Source organism: Phoenix dactylifera, unplaced genomic scaffold (assembly GCF_009389715.1).
Source record: "Phoenix dactylifera cultivar Barhee BC4 unplaced genomic scaffold, palm_55x_up_171113_PBpolish2nd_filt_p 002513F, whole genome shotgun sequence".
Lineage (NCBI taxonomy): Eukaryota > Viridiplantae > Streptophyta > Magnoliopsida > Arecales > Arecaceae > Phoenix > Phoenix dactylifera.
Window position 1 is genome coordinate 10082 of NW_024069702.1, and position 16428 is coordinate 26509.

Consider the following 16428-nt stretch of genomic DNA (forward strand, 5'->3'; position numbering starts at 1 on the left):
ACCTTGGTTGACCTATAGTTACAATACAGTCATATTTTTTTTAAAAAAAAAAGAAAAAAAAGAAAAAGAGAGAAATAATGCAGTTTGTCTTCACTAAGTAACCAGGCCTCTTGCCTACAAAGCAGCGAGGGTTCGCGTAAAAAGATAAAAATGACTGAAATAAGTGACTAGTCTGACCTCGTGGCGTAGTCTGGTTCGAGTATTAAGTCCGATGGGTGTTTCACCTAATGCCTTGAGCCAACTGGATCAAGAGTCATTGACCTAAAGCTCGCTACATGGACCTTACTAGAGCCTAATGGAGTTGGACTGTTGTAGTCAGTGTGCGAAAAAAAAAAATAAACATTAGTGGGTTAGTTATACTAAAACCAAGTGACTTGTGGATGACTGGTTTGACTCCATTATTTTAGAACTATATATACCTGGGATATCTAGTTGGGATTGATAGCTTCATTTTTATGTGCAAACCATTCTGGATAATTAACATGTGATATTCGGAAAATTCAGTGGGTCGGATTCTAACAAATGGTAGTTAATACTTGTGAATTTGAGTAGTAAACCTAGAACTCAAGCGGTACCTAATTGTGGTGGAGGTATAGGTATTCTGAAACGTGACATTTACATTTGCCTTAAGGGTTGCTATGTTTTAAAGTATCTTCTAACTTAAAAACAATGTTTGTGGGTAACATCACTGCAAATCCTCACGAGACAACACTCGTCCACTAGGGTAACCTGGGGGTTTAACGGCTTGTTGCACGTGCTAAGTGCAATCGTAATGCTCTACGAAAGTGAATATTTATTTTAATTTATGCATATTGATATATATATATTAATAAACAATACTTTTGCACCCTCATTTTATCATTTTTCCTTTTAAAAAGAGCAAGATTAAAATCGCAGCATATATATATATATATATATATATATATATATATATATATATTTATGTATGTATACACTAATAATCTTATACTTATGGGAAACGGGAAAAAATAACTAAATTGCAAAATAGCAAAATCATTTGTTGTTTCCTCTTCCTTTTATGAAATCTCTTTTGGGGGATGAGGGTTCTTTAATGCACACTCTTTCATTTAAAATATTAAAATGATCACACAAGGGGGAAAAAGGCGAAAAATGAAAATATAGGGAAGGAAAAAACATATGGAAAACGCCCTATTGGGAACTGGAGAGGATCGAAGCCAACCACCAGAAGACACTTGCCCAAGTGAGAGAACAATTGACGATGCTGAAAATAGTGAGGAAGTGGAGCCATAGAGCAAATAATATTATAGACAACACAACATTAGGAACAAAGATGCAATAGTGAAATAGAGCAACAAACAAAACAAAGTAGAGGACCGAAATTCCAGCCTCTACTACAACAAACAATGTCTAGTGACAGAACTTTAGTAACACTTAGCAAAATCCATCATTATAAATGTTCTCTAGTAATGATTTTAAGAAATATCAAAACAAATATATAATTTCACAAAGTTTCATCGTGAGAGTTATTAAAAGTTATTATATAGCGAGGGTATCTTGTAACCACTATAAGAAATTGTATTCTATAGTAATAGTTTCAAATATTATCATAAAAGGTCTATAATATTGTAATGTTTATAAATGAATGTTTCAAAAATTTTATGTTACGATGGTACCTTATAAGTGCAACAATTACTAGTGAAATAAAACTTTATTGGTAATATATACAGTTTTATTATAGAACACATGCTATTTATCGATAAGATAAATTATATCACCTATACATTATTGTATAACCAATAGTTTTCAATATTGATATTTATTTATGATTTATTTGTGTGACAAATTAGTATGGTTGTAAATTGATTTGGATTTTTTGCAACAACAACATCTCATTAGTAAGTATGTCTTTAAATAATTTTCAAAATAGATATTATATTAATCTAATAAAATTTTGAAGTAATAAGGTTTCAAATCGACTATTATGTATTCTAGTTGTACTTAACAATTTTTGATGAGTTCATCAAGTTATTTTCAACTTTATCTGGCCAGAACTATTTACCGAACAAGTCACATGATCAGCCAATTCAGGTAAATAATTGGAAGTTGTTTGGGTTCGGAAATATTGCAAATAATGCACCATAACCAGCCACTAGTCTAAGATATAATTATTAAAAACTTAAATGGAGATCGATTTAACCAAGATATTGGATCAATAATCCAATTTGATTTGTATTAAAAATATCGGTTTGCTACGCCTGTTGCGTCCCTTCAACTTTGTTCTTCCTCCAGCCAGGGATAGAGGAGAGATGGAGATAGGAATAGCTGTTTTCCTAATAGTCAAAATTAGAAGTAGCCTGAGTCCAGACAGAAGCTTAGAAGTAGGTGCTTCTCAAATCTGTGCGGAGGATGTCATACACCACTATTCTGTTTTTGCCAAACTTTTGAAGCCATGGCTGCTGAAAGACAATCCAGATCCAAATACTTTTCCTTTTTCAGTCCTCCATTCAGTAAAATCCATCTTTTCCTCTATGATGCCTATGGCTTAATTCATCCTATCCGCTCACAAACATAAAGTTGGTGGATAAAGGAATAAGCAATTTGTGATATCAAGTCCAACAAACATCTTGACCTAATGTTACAGCAAAAGGAAAAATAAAAACAGAAGCAAGAAGCACTTTCTCCTACTGGGAAATAAATTGCCTTTATTGCTGTAGAATTGTCAACTCATTGTTTGCTTATTTGTGCTAAAGAATGCAAATGAATAAGTGTAACAATCAAAATAATACAAATGAATCAGCGGAGCAATCCTTGTAGCAAAGAAAGAGTTATCAGTTGTTGTTGTCCATCCAGAACTGAGCCTGCAGCCAGTCAATAGTCTTCTTGTCCACCTGAAAGGCCTTTGCAAGAACGTCACGAGAGATGGGCGGCTTCGACCCAAACACCGCATTGGCTACAGTGATCACACCAGGGTTTTGGCTGCTCAATGCGGCAATAGCAACAGCATTCTTCGTCCCGTAGTTGAACTGGAAGTGAATTAGACCTTGGGGGAACACGAACACATCACCCTTGTTGATGACTTTGGCAAAGAGACGGTTGTCCGTGTTGGAAGTCACAAAACCCACATAGAGTGAGCCTTCCAACACCGTCAAAATCTCTGTCGCCCGAGGGTGGATGTGAGGTGGGTTCAGGCCATAAGGAGCAAAGTCTATGCGAGCCAATGAGATGCCAAGGGTGTTGAGCCCTGCAATTTTCTCCACATTAACTAAAGTCACATTCGATCCAAGTTTGTTTGCAGTGTCGCCAGGCCTGTCGAGGCCGGAGAAGAAGAAATCATCAGCTCTGACATCGTTTGGGTTCTTGCACGCAAGACCGTTGACAAATACTGCACAATAAAAATTAACATAATTCACCAAGGTTGATAGAAAAACTTGAGAAGAACCTCGTTCGAAAGCCTACTTATAAGTTTGTGGATGAGTAAGAAATTTTGCCCAACTTGAAAAAACGGAAGAATATATATAATTACCATGGGACGTTTTGTCAGCAACACAGAAGTCCTGGAGGGGACTAGGATCAGAAGCAATTGCGTGAGAAGAAACCAGCGCAAGGAAAGCAAGGAGGAGGATGCGTGAAGCCATGTCTGTTCGGTTAAGCAGGAGAGAGTGCAGGAGGAATGGAACTCGAGAGTCTAGATCGAAGCTCGATGCGCTGGGATGGCTTGGAGTAGATAGATATATATAGAGAGAGTGGAGGGATGAGGGACCCGGTTTATGCGATGGTTAGACCGTTGAAGTAGTCAGGAAGGGTGGTCGTGATTTGCTCTGTATTGTTTTATAAAGTAGTAATAAAATGGTTTCAGTTGTCCACCAATTCCAGTAGACCGTGGCCAAAGGCAACGTTCCCAAAGACGAAGTATAACTTGATCTATAACCATATTGATGGTAGGTGAGAAACAGCAGATGGAATAGATCAATATTCGCCGCCTTTGACGGTACAACGGTTCGGCCAGCTAAATAGATAATAAGGCTTGTTTCGTAGTCTAATCATGAACTAGTCCAGCCATTTTTATTATAATTTAACCAATTACTTATTTGTTTAATTTTATGCTAGTATGGACTTATGTGATGAACATGAAAAAAGTTAATAAATTTAAAGATACGGTCATCAATTGTTTATTGAGACATTCCTCCTCCAACTTTATTTTTGTTGCCATAGAAAATTGAACAGTTCAAAGAAAGATCCAAAGCTGGGAGCCTTCATGAAGTTGTTCCGATACTTGGCCACAATGAGATTTAGCAACTTCAAGATGACCTCTTCCTTCCGTCACAGAAAAGGTCAATGTAGTTATGGTGGCAGCGAAGAACTTGAATAGTTCTAAATGCAAATACAGGGAATTCTTCATCGAGGTTATCAGCATTGGTTGCGCTTATCATAACAACATTGTGAGTTTACTAAACTTGTGTTCGGACGCATTCACTAGAATTCTCATATATGAGATCATACTTAATGGATCACTTGAAAAATTCATTTATATTAAGCAACAAATTATTCTAGATCTTGAATGGACGTGAAACAATTGGAGATTGAAATTGGTAATGCACGAGGCTTAGACTATCTCTACCATGGCTGCAATATCCAAAAATATCTTATTTTCGGCCAGCTAAAATAGTGTCGCTCGATGTAACAACCCAGGACCTCACCCAAAATGGCTAGCCAGAACGTATTATTTGGGTTCCTTGATCCTGTATAAGAACCCAAGATATACCCAGCGAATAACCGATGTGGGATTAAACACACGCCCGTACGGATCCTCACATACTCACCCCGTTCAAGCCCTGACGTCCGCGTCAGGCTAAGGGTTCAAATCTATTCAAATCTAATCACAAACACCACGATTGGCCCATGGTCAGCCCCAATGGATCCGTGCTGCAGTATCCCCTAGTACACATAGGTTATGGGCCGGGAAAGCTCTGATACCATTTGTAACAACCCAGGATCTCACCCAAAATGGCTAGCCGGAAGGTATTATTTGGGTTCCGTGATCCTGTATAAGTAACCAAGATCTACCCAGCGAATAACCGATGTAGGACTAAACACACGCCCGCACGGGTCCTCACACTCGGCTGGCAGAATCATATCAATGGCCAAATCTTGAGGGACTGTAGGCTACATTTATTGCCCTTGAGGTCTTCTCAAGGAATTTTAGAGGCATCTCTAGCAAATCCATTGTTTATAGTTATGGGATGATAGTGCTTGAAATGGTTGGGGGAAGAAAAAATATTGAAGTTCAAGAAGACAACATCCGTGAGATATCCACTTCTCACATTGGATTTACAAGCATCTCAACATGGATGAAAATTTGAGAACTTTCACGGCCATGACCCAAGTGGAAGAAGAGATTGCCAAAGGGATAATTCTAGTAGTTTTATGGTGCATTCAGACTAAGCTAATAAATAGACTCTCGATGGGTAAGGTTCCAGATATGTTAGAAGGAAGGATTATAGACTTGCAAATTCCCCCGATGCCAGTTTTACTTTCCCCTCAAGATGAGGGAAGCATTTCTAGACAATCATTCTCATGAAATAGTATCAATAGTCACTTGTTATAATGGACTCAACATATTTGACCGTATAATAGGTATGTTACCCATAGTGCTATAGGCATCTCTTAATTTCCTATGTTAGATAAAAATTTAGAGCTGTGGTTATAAAGGCTTAATAAATCCTTCAACCTTCAATGGATTTATATTTTACTTTCAATTTAGCAATCATGCAACCTAAATGATCCGACGACCCGGGATCTGCCACATGGCGGGCCATAAGACGGCCTCAACAAAAATCTCCAAATCACCCCCACTAAATGCCGATCATTATGGAGGGCGCTCCGGAGCTTGAAATACTGATGGCTGACCTCTCGCATTTCGCCAGACGAGACGCTTCGGAGAAGGGAGCATTAATGGCCGGCTTGTTTCGCCAGTCGGAGTGCTTCGGGGGACGGAAAATTAATAATCGAAACCTCCAGAAAGGAATGCCCACGTGGAACACTGAAAAATTTCCACGGCAGATTCTACTCAAGAAAATCTAGCAGCTCAAACCTCCCAAGTCCGACGTCAAGCTCTCGGCTAAGAAATATGCCAAGGCATACCTAGTTTGGTACACACCTCTTCTTGCCTATGTGATTGAAGCACTGGACGATTAGAAGTCTGCCTACTTCCATCGTCCGAGCTGCAAGGCAGCTCGACCTCGGAAGTGGAGGGCAAAGAATAGGGAAAAAAATGGATCGTCCAGCCCACAACTAAAAGGCCGCCCAGTTTCGGCCCAATAAACGTCAACGCCAACCAGTCGAATCCACACTTCTGCCCCGAGTCAGCTCGACTTCGAGACTCCGCCGAAGGCTCCACCAACTTCAGACATTCTTCGACTCCCCAGACCAAGTTCGGGGTGCCTCCAGTATTCGCCGACCCTCCCCAACTAAACTCGGGCCGCCTACCTCAGCGGTACGCTCCGACTTTCGAGCTCGGAGCGCTCCACCGAGCATGCCTCGGAACCCAGGAAGCCAAGCTACTCCCATTACCCATCAAGCCGACCTCTCATGATGAAGGCTGACAGTGCCTCTGCCACCTGTGCCACTCCATCGAGACTATAAATAGCTCGGTCAGGTAACTTGTAAAGGACTTTTGGGCTGGACCAAATCTACTCCACTCCAACTTGATCGTCGAAGGGCCCTCACCGGAAATACTGATGAAACTTTGTGCAGGTCCGCAGCCGTCGCACAGGAGGTGGTTCCCGTCTTCTCCTTCCAATCACTGGCAGCTCCCTTGACTCCACCGGCGTGGTCTCCCTCGGGCCAAATTTGAACCACAACAGTCATAACTTCGGGATTAGTTGGATTGACTTGCTTCTAAACTACTGGATTGTCGGTCATCTTTGTTTTCAGACTCTTAGTCATCTATGCCTTCAAATGATGATACTTTCAGCCTTCAGCTAGTGCAGACCAGTTTTCAACCCTTGATTTCTTTACCCTATTCCTTTTATAAGTCAAGATGGTTCTCTTCCTTCAGTTGATGAAAGCTTGTAATACCTACTCTATCTCGGTTTTTCTGAAGTTGTATATCTCCACTCTTTGTTACTCCTCCCTCTTAGGTGTAGCAGTTGGAGCATCATCTATTATATCTCCTTTTTCAATTCCTTAATAAAGGTAGGGTGGTTATTACCTCTCTTATCATAAAAAAAAAATAAAAAAAAAGGAAAAAGAGAGACTTTCTTGTAAACTAGAATCTTTCACTACAAATTAAAATAGAGTTTTTTCCTGTCAAATTTGTTGATGGCTGGCCCATAAAAAAAAATTTGGCAAAATACTTTTCTAATAGCTTTATCTAATTTATTCGTATTATAAAATAGATAAAAGGTTAAATTAGATGATGTTATGTGATAACTGGGACATCAAAATCAAGCTTGATCTTGGAGTTCAAATAACTGGGACACCAGATAGTGTCCTGAATTATGGTACATTAATTGATATAGTACTTAATTTGGAGAAAGGCTAGGAAAGAAGCAAACAACCTGCTTCCTTTAGAAGACAATGACACAGGAGCACTCCCAGTAATGGCTAGAAAATAGATACTAGTGTTGATTCCAATTGTCCAGCATCAAGATACAGTCGACTAAACAGACTACCAAGTCAAAGTAAACCAGCATCCAGCAACTCCCTTGTTCAAGTTCATGGATTTCCACCCGGCTTCAAGTTCACAAAAGAAAAAGGAGGAACACCTTCTGTGGCAAACCAGATCTGATACACCTCGATGCCAGAATACCTGCCTGACCTCTCCAAGGTCACGATTAGCCCGGAGCAGTGTCACAAGATTCTTTCCATCCTACAGCCTCAACTGCAATCCCATGATCCAAGCACTGCTGTGCAAAAGTCATCACAACCATCAGTAAATCCGGTCGGGAATTTACAGATCAAATCTGCAGCAGCTGGTTTCTCAGGTAATTCTACTTGTTCGATGAGCACCTTAGCTCAAAATCAAGCACATATTCCTTGGATCATTGATACCGGTGCCACGAATCATATGGTGTGTTCAACCTCCTTCTTTTCTACCATCGAATCTCAAGTAAGTGCTACTGTTAGACTTCCTACTGGAGAGAGAGTACCTGTAACTCATACAGGATCAGTCAGGATTTCCAAATTCCTCATTTTGAAGGATGTTCTTTGTGTTCCAAGCTTCTCTTTCAATCTCATTTCAGCCAGCAAACTGACAGAAATGCATCAATGTTGCCTGATTTTCTTGTCGAATCTCTGTTTTATACCGGGCTTGTTGAGTTGGACGACGATTGGAATGGGGAAACTTGAAGATGGCCTCTACCACCTTCAAGTAGACAACAATCATGCAACGATTCCTTCTTCTGCTGCTGGAACAGCACCGAAATCCTTACCTGTTGCCAACACCTCCATGTATTCCCCATTATCTTCCTCTGCAAGTTTGACTGATAGTTCCCATGTTTTTGATCTATGGCATCGTCGGCTAGGACACCTATCTTTTCCTCACCTTACCATGCTAAATAAATCTGTACCGGAAATACATGTTGGCATGAATAATCACTGTGTCGTTTGCCCTCTTGCTAAACAACAGAGACTAAGCTTTCCACACACAAGCCATGTTTCAAATGTTGCTTTTGAATTGATCCATTGTGACATATGGGGACCTTTTTCCACACCTTCACTTGACGGTTCCAAATACTTCCTCACCATCGTGGATGATTTCAGTCGAGCTACTTGGGTATATCTTATGCAGTCCAAGTCCCAAACCCAAAACATCATTCAATCCTTTTGCACTTTAGTTGAAGTACAGTTTTCTGCCAAAGTCAAGGTCATCAGGTCAGACAATGGACAAGAATCTAACATGATAAATTTTTATGCCACAAAAGGAATCACTCATCAACTTAGTTGTGTTGAAACCCCACAACAAAATGGTGTAGTGGAAAGGAAACCTAAGCACATTCTTAATGTTGCTAGAGCATTGAGATTTCAAGCAAATTTACCATTACAATTTTGGGGTGATTGCATCCTCACTGCTGTTTATCTCATAAACAGAATTCCCACACCAAAACTCTCCAACCGATCTCCATATGAAGTGTTGTTTTCTTCAAAACCATCTTACACACATTTAAGAGTGTTTGGTTGCTTGTGTTATGTCTCTACTCTACGTAGACATCGATCAAAATTTGATCCTCGAGCCAAACAATGTGTATTCATTGGGTATCCTCATGGTATGAAGGCCTATAAAGTTTATGATATTCAGACCAAAACAATGCTCATTTCCCGGGATGTTGTATTTCATGAGTGTGTTTCCCTTTCAGCATAGCCTCATTCCTTCAACACTGCATTCCTCATCTCATGATACTATTTTTTGTCCCCATTTCATTACATCAAATGCAAATATGCCTGCAGCTCTTCAACAATACAACACACAGACCTCTAGTTTCCCTGTTTCAGCACCCGGTCACTATCAAAAATAATCTTTTAAAAATTTATAAATATTTGAGTTACGATTTTTATGACGGGTGAATTTGTCACTATCTCGTTGCAATTTCGGTTACCAGTTTTGTGACAGATATCCCGTCACTACGGTGGTCACTAAGTTTTGGCGCCCACCCTACCCGCGTATTTTGTGACCGGTCGGTCACTAATCTGTCACTAAGTTCACGCCACGGTGACCAAATTTCTGTCTGTCATTAATCCGTCACAAATAGTGACTGATAATGGGCCGTCACTAATTTTCCGTCACTATACGCGTATTTTCTGGTAGTGAACTACTGGCATGCCCACTGGCACGCCCAATGGCACATTCCAAATCAACTCTTCTCCTTCAATTCCCTCTTCACACTCTCCTACAATTACCATACCCACAAATCAACCTTCAATTCCACCTCATGCTCGGCCTCCTACCCAAATACCTAGACAGTCATCTAGACTACACCCTTCATTAGTTCATTCTCTCTTCCATTCTCCAAATCAGCAGGTCAGAAAATCCACTAGACTAAAGCATCCTCCTACCTATCTCAAGGAGTATTTATTGCAGCTTGGCATCATCTACTCCTTATTCTCAATCGTCCACTCAACAACAAATGCCCACTGCACAATCAAGAACAGCTCATGACATTTCAGACTTCCTGAGTTATGCAGGGCTTTCTTCACCACATCGGATTTTTGCCTTGTCCATTTCCTCCTCAACTGAACCAAAGGATTATGCTGAAGCCTCCATATCTCCCGAGTGGCGTGAAGCCATGGATGCTGAAATAAAGGCACTTCTAGTCAATAATACATGGACCATCATTGAATTACCAGCAGGAAAAGCACCAGTTGATTGTAAATGGGTTTACAAACGTATGTTTAAAGCTGATGGCACTGAAGAGAGGAAGAAGGCATGTTTAGTTGCCAAAGGGTACACCCAACAAGCTGGTATTGACTATCATGACACATTCTCCCCGGTTGCAAAATTAGTGACTGTCAAAACTCTTCTAGCTGTTGCAGCAGTCAAGAATTGGTATTTGTTTTAACTTGATGTTAATAATGCCTTTCTACATGGTGATTTACAAGAGGAGGTATACATGAATCTGCCTCCTGGTTATGAGCAGCAGGGGGAGAAAGGAAAGCGCATGGTTTGTCGACTGAATAAATCCATATACGGATTAAAACAAGCCTCACGCCAATGGTTTGCAAAATTATCATCATTCTTTACTTCCCATGGTTTCACTCAGTCTAAGGCAGATTACTCCTTGTTTACAATGAGAAATGGCTGCTCATATACTGCTATACTTGTGTATGTGGATGACATAATAATTGGATGTAATGATCTTGTCTACATAAATCATCTTAAGCAGGTTCTTGATGCACAGTTTAAACTCAAAGATCTGGAGACCTTAAAATTCTTCCTTGGACTTGAGATTGCTAGAAGCTCACATGGCATATCTATCTGTCAGCGAAAATATGCATTGGAAGTTCTTGAAGATGCAGGATACCTCGGTTCAAAGCCAGCCAAATATCCAATGATGCAAAACTTGAAATTAAGTCGATTCGAGGGAGAACCGATTGAAGATCCTGCCGTTTATAGAAGATTGATAGGGCGATTGTTGTATCTCACCATAACAAGACCGGATTTGAATTATTCTATGCAAGTGTTGAGTCAATTCCTAGATTCACCTAAACAACCACATTTAGAAGCTGCTTATCATATACTAAGATATTTGAAAGCCACACCAGGGCAGGGGTTATTCTTACCATTAACATCTGAACTTCATTTGAAGGCTTTTTGTGATGCAGACTGGGCAGCTTGCTCGGATACGCGAAGGTCTGTCACAGGCTTCTGTGTCTTTCTTGGTGAATCACTCATCTCGTGGAAGTCAAAGAAACAACGCACAGTTTTAAGGTCTTCAGCCGAAGCAGAGTATCGCTCCATGGCATCTACCTGCTGTGAAATTACATGGTTATTAAATCTTCTAAAGGATCTGGATGTGGAACATACAAAACCAGCATTACTATTTTGTGACAATCAAGCAGCGATTCATATAGCCACTAATCCAGTGTTTCACGAGAGGATGAAACACATTGAGATCGACTGCCATATTGTAAGAGAGAAGATTCAATCAGGAACAATTCAAACATTTCATGTATCCAGCACAATTCAGCTTGCTGATCTACTTACGAAACCGCTTGGAGCTGCCAGATTCCATAACCTGATTCGCAAGATGGGCATTCATGATTTGTATGCTCCATCTTGAGGGGGACTGTTGAGATTCAAAGCTTCAAGATACTGCCGAACTGATCTTCGGCTGATGGTTAACCGAGTTTTCTGCAGTTAGTTAATACTGTTCATCACAGTTAGTTGGTTATCAGTTCCGTTAAACTGTTGTAACAGATCGTCTTATATATATCGTAACTGTAGTCATGTATTTTATTCATTCATTCAAAGGAAGTCAGTAGCATCTGTTCTCCTCTGTTTCCAGACTTCTTCTTGCCTGATATTCTTTACAAACAATACGTTTATATAAAAAACTCTATAATAAGAAAGAGAAATTTCTAATCCTTATGAAGTTAAATTATATAGAATACGATACACGTACACCAAACAAATGAACACCTCTAAACCAGCGGGTGTTCTTATTGGTCGACTAAACAGACACCTATTTAACCATATGCCAAACAATCGCTTTGTGGAAGCAATTCACAAGATGAACCATATGTGCTGACACTTGCACTACGCCGTTTGTGACCTTCTTCACTAGTTGTTATCCACCCAAAATTGAGCCTGGAGATACTTGATCGTATCCTTGCCCACTTGGAAGGCCTTGGCCAAAACCGCATCAGAGATGAGTGGGTTTGATCCAAAGACTGCATTGGCTATAGTGATCACTCCAGGGTTTTGGCTGCTTAGGGCTGCAACAGCCACGGCAGGCGTTGGACCGTAGTTGAATTGGAAATGGATTAGACCTTCGGGAAACACAAAGACATCACCCTTCTTGAACATCTTAGTGAAGAGAAGGTTGCCGTTGTTGGTGTTGGTTGTGACAAAGCCGACATAGAGCGTGCCTTCTAACACTGTAAGGATCTCGGTGGCCCGGGGATGGGTGTGTGGTGGGTTGAGACCGTAAGGTGCATAGTCTATTCGAGCCAAGGAGATGCCGAGGGTGTTGAGCCCTGCAATTTGGTTCACATTCACCTGCGTCACCTTGGACCCAAGCTGGTTCGACGTGTTGCCTGGCATATCGTGGCCGGAGAAGAAGAAGTCGTCCGCTGTCACGTGCATTGGTGGCTTGCAAACAAAACCATTCACAAGGACTGCATCCAAAGGAAGAAGCTAAGCAACTAAGGATTACGGTGAAATTAACCAATTAATGATAAGAGTGAAGAGTAATTACCAGGGGACTTGAGGTCAGCAACGCAGAAGTCTTGAAGTTGGCTGGGATCGGAGGCCATCACACGAGAGGAAGCCAGGGCAAGGAGAGCAAAGAGGAGGATATGGCAAGCCATCTCTTTCCTATACGAAATTAAATCTTTAGAGGAAATCAGGGTATTTGGCGGCATAAGAAGGCGTGGAGAGGATCGGTATATATAGACCAGGACATGGAACCAGTCATGCTTAATAACGCAGTAGAAGAGTCTATGAGGTTAGGTATGAAGGTTTCACACAAACTACTTGCTCTGTAGGCCGTAGACGCAGTCTATTGTGTGTATCCAATCATAGAGATCAAAAGGTTTGATAGTCTTGGTGTTAGAGCACATGGTCAAAAAAATGTACGATCAACATTGTTTACTTATAATATATATAAATATATACCCACCTCTGGCAGACCCCAGAACCACAAACCGTTCGCTAGAGGCAGAGCCATGTTGGGTCCTCATATACTTCACGATTTTTTATTTTCCGACACAAAGGCCAGAAATTCTGAGTTCTGGAACATCTCCATTAAAAACAAAGACTCATAAATTACTGAAGATTTTTAAAAAATTCTGATGAAAAAGATAGCAAGAATAAAGAATCTAAAATTACGCACTCATGCACATGATATATATATATATATATATACGTGTGTGTGTGTGTGTGTGTGTATTAAACACTATAAAAGAGTGAATAATCTCTATTGAAATAGATTTCAAAGTATTAGATATTCTTTATCTCCCTGAAACCATTCCATTTTGCCTTTACATCTATCCCATTTCAGACCTTTTTATACCGCCCTATCCACCTACATATTAAACCCATGAAATATTGTTCAACAGCACTTATTCGGATTTGTGATGCCTTTTTATTTAAAGTCAAGAGGAAATTTTATTCATTGGCCCTTCTTTTGAATCCAAAGAGTAAGGAGTTTTCTATATATTAGCAATTTAAAAAATTGCTTTGATCTAAAGTTCAATCATTAGTAAAGAAATTATTACAAATCTAGCTACTTTATTATAAAGAAAGAAAGGATTCTAAGAAAATTATATTATTTGAAATTGGAAATAGTCGGGAGGTCATTAATCCTTGCTTTATACAAGCCACTTCTTAGGCTTAAAAAGAAATTCTATCAATTACCCCTCCAAGGCTTCAAAAGATAAATTGCGCATCGGGACCGACTTACATTCCTTAAAGCAGAACAAACCAACACCCGTCGAGAAATACAACTCTTAGAGGAAGAACAAGCAGAGCTGGAATGGAATAACAATACTACAGGAAAAATAGTATATTCCGACTCTCATGCGCCGATGCTAAAAAGAAGCGTTAGCAATTTAATCACCCTGCAAAAATTTGCCGACACTTTTTAGTGGCGTCGGGGCAGGAATTACACTAAGACGACGCTTATTAGCACCGTGCGAAACCAAAATGTTAATATTGAATTCTGATGATGCTTAAAAGCATCTTCGGAAACTAAGTTGAAAGCACGACGCTTTGAAGCGTCGTCCTAAAATTGGCTTCCAACCATGTTTAAAAGCATCGTCGAAAGCCAATCTTAGGATGACACTTCTATGCATCATCGGAAGCTAGTTTTATCCCCAAATAGCCCGATCACCCCTTCCATTAAACCTTCTCAGCCCTAAATTGACCCTTCTCAGCCCAAATAACTCTGCCTTCGCCTCCTCCTCGCTGCGCTGGTCCCCATCTCATTTTCCCTCTCTTAGATGGCCTCCTTCTCCTCCACCCCCTCTTCCTGCTCCTTCTCCTCCTTCTGGCCGGTCTCCTTCTCCTCCTCTCCCTCTTCCTCCTCCTTCCGTCTGCCCGTACCCACCGCAAAGCTTTCCTGCAGATGTATCGCCTTCTCCTCATCCCCATCTCCGCTTGCCTCTCCTCCTCCTCCCCTCTTCCTCCTTCTCCTCCTTTTGTCGAAGCCATTTACTGATCCGGTCGACCACCCTCCTCCGGCTGACCGCCCTTCTCTGCTACGGATCTCAGCCGGCATACATCCATGCGGGTGATTTTGCTTGATGCTTTAATATTCTGTTTATAGCTTTAATTTGTGCTTAATATTTAAACTTGCTCTATATGCTTAATATTCTGTTTGCCGTCTAATATGTATTTAAATTGTACATGTAATTGCGTCTGTTAACAATGCTTATACATATGTTTTTTTCTTTACTTAATACATTGTTCCATTCCTTTTTAACTTTATCTGAATAAATTGTCTTTTTTCGCTTTGGGCCTAATTCTGATCATGTTTCCATCCCATGACAGGGCAACCAATAGTATCACGTTTTCAGCCTGTAACGGGGCAACCAATAATATCACATTTTCAGCTTTTGATGGGGCAAACCAGTAGTTTCACATTTATAGCCAGTGATGGAACAAATAATAGCTTTACATTTCTAGCATGTCATGGCATAAATAGTAGTATCATATTTTCAGCATGTGACAGGGCAACCAATGATAACGAGATGAGCTCAAAGTCTTTATTCATTTAATCAAGTTCACATCCATCTATCAATTTTTTTAAACTTTATTTCTGGCTTTAGACTAACCACGGTCATGTTTTTCATCCGTAACAGGGCAATCAATATTACGTGATTAGTCCAAAGCACCATATCCATTAGTCCTATTATTTAAGTATAAATTATGTACATATATGCACCCATCATACTATCAATCACAAGTAATATGATCAATTACAATTAAATACCAAAACGATCATAAAATCATTCTTGCTTCTTACTTATCTAGATCATTAGCATAAAATACATATAGGTACAAAAATATCTATATCATGCAGGTCAGTATACAAGAATTCTTACCACTTTGCTAAGAACCCAGACAAGTACCACAATCCAAACCGGAGTGCGCAAAATCCTGCTCAATATCTTCTTGCCCAAAAGATTGTTATCCTATAGAACCAAATCAACATCAAAAATTATCCAAGATATCCGACAACCCAGAACTCCCTACTGATCCACTAAAGGTTCCACCATCATGTAGTAATCTAAGACTACCCTTTGAGTCCCTTTAACCAAAATTTCTTCGGATCAAGCTAGAGAGAGAAAATACTAAGAGAAAAAAATAGAAAAAGAGAGAAACTAGAGTTTAAGATCTTGTCGGGCTTCTTTCTGCTTGGATGACTATAGCCTCATACAAAACCAAGGCTGATCATGAAAATAGAATTGTATAAAAAGATATACAAGACCAACTAGATAACAACGCCTAATTATTTGAATCAGTCAGTGCAATAAAATCCAATTCATTTGATCAAAAATCATATATCAAATCAAGAGTTTTAAATCAAGGGTTATCAATTAGAGGTCCAATGGTGGTTAACAATTTGGATGAATAGGGTCGACTAGATGCAGCGTCCGACGATCTGGGTCAATCGGCTCTGGCCAGTCCAACTAGTCAAATCATGAAAGGACAATCAAACCATGGTTCATAAAACATGATAGGGATTCATGGTAATAGAGTCCAACGGTGCTCAGAAATATTCGGAT

General features: G+C 40.0%; 2 protein-coding genes across 3 annotated transcripts; both read right to left on the minus strand.

Moving 5' to 3' along the window:
* Positions 1 to 2475: 2475 nt before the first annotated feature.
* Positions 2476 to 3718, minus strand: LOC103699345 (putative germin-like protein 2-1). The gene is made up of 2 exons (XM_039123389.1): positions 3506 to 3718; positions 2476 to 3364 (listed from the first exon to the last, which is right to left on the minus strand). The coding sequence occupies exons 1-2, from the start codon at positions 3615 to 3617 to the stop codon at positions 2811 to 2813; spliced, it is 666 nt and encodes a 221-aa protein (XP_038979317.1). The 5' UTR covers positions 3618 to 3718; the 3' UTR covers positions 2476 to 2810.
* An 8541-nt stretch (positions 3719 to 12259) lies between these two features.
* LOC103720269 (putative germin-like protein 2-1) lies at positions 12260 to 13044 on the minus strand. Of its 2 annotated transcripts, none has more exons than XM_039123391.1 (2): positions 12919 to 13044; positions 12260 to 12835 (listed from the first exon to the last, which is right to left on the minus strand). In XM_039123391.1, exons 1-2 carry the CDS (start codon positions 13006 to 13008, stop codon positions 12260 to 12262), a joined length of 666 nt encoding a protein of 221 aa, XP_038979319.1. In that variant the 5' UTR covers positions 13009 to 13044. The 2 variants fall into 2 exon arrangements, with proteins under 2 accessions (XP_038979319.1, XP_038979320.1); XM_039123392.1 differs by having other exon boundaries at positions 12260 to 12771; positions 12897 to 13044.
* Positions 13045 to 16428: the final 3384 nt, after the last annotated feature.

Coding starts and splice junctions, on each gene's coding strand:
- LOC103720269 (XM_039123391.1), bottom strand. CDS start 13,008: ATGGCTTGCCATATCCTCCTCTTTGCTCTCCTTGCCCTGGCTTCCTCT. Junction 12,836..12,918: donor GCCAACTTCAAGACTTCTGC/GTTGCTGACCTC, acceptor TTAGTTGCTTAG/CTTCTTCCTTTGGATGCAGT.
- LOC103699345 (XM_039123389.1), bottom strand. CDS start 3,617: ATGGCTTCACGCATCCTCCTCCTTGCTTTCCTTGCGCTGGTTTCTTCT. Junction 3,365..3,505: donor TGCTGACAAAACGTCCCATG/GTAATTATATAT, acceptor TTTATTGTGCAG/TATTTGTCAACGGTCTTGCG.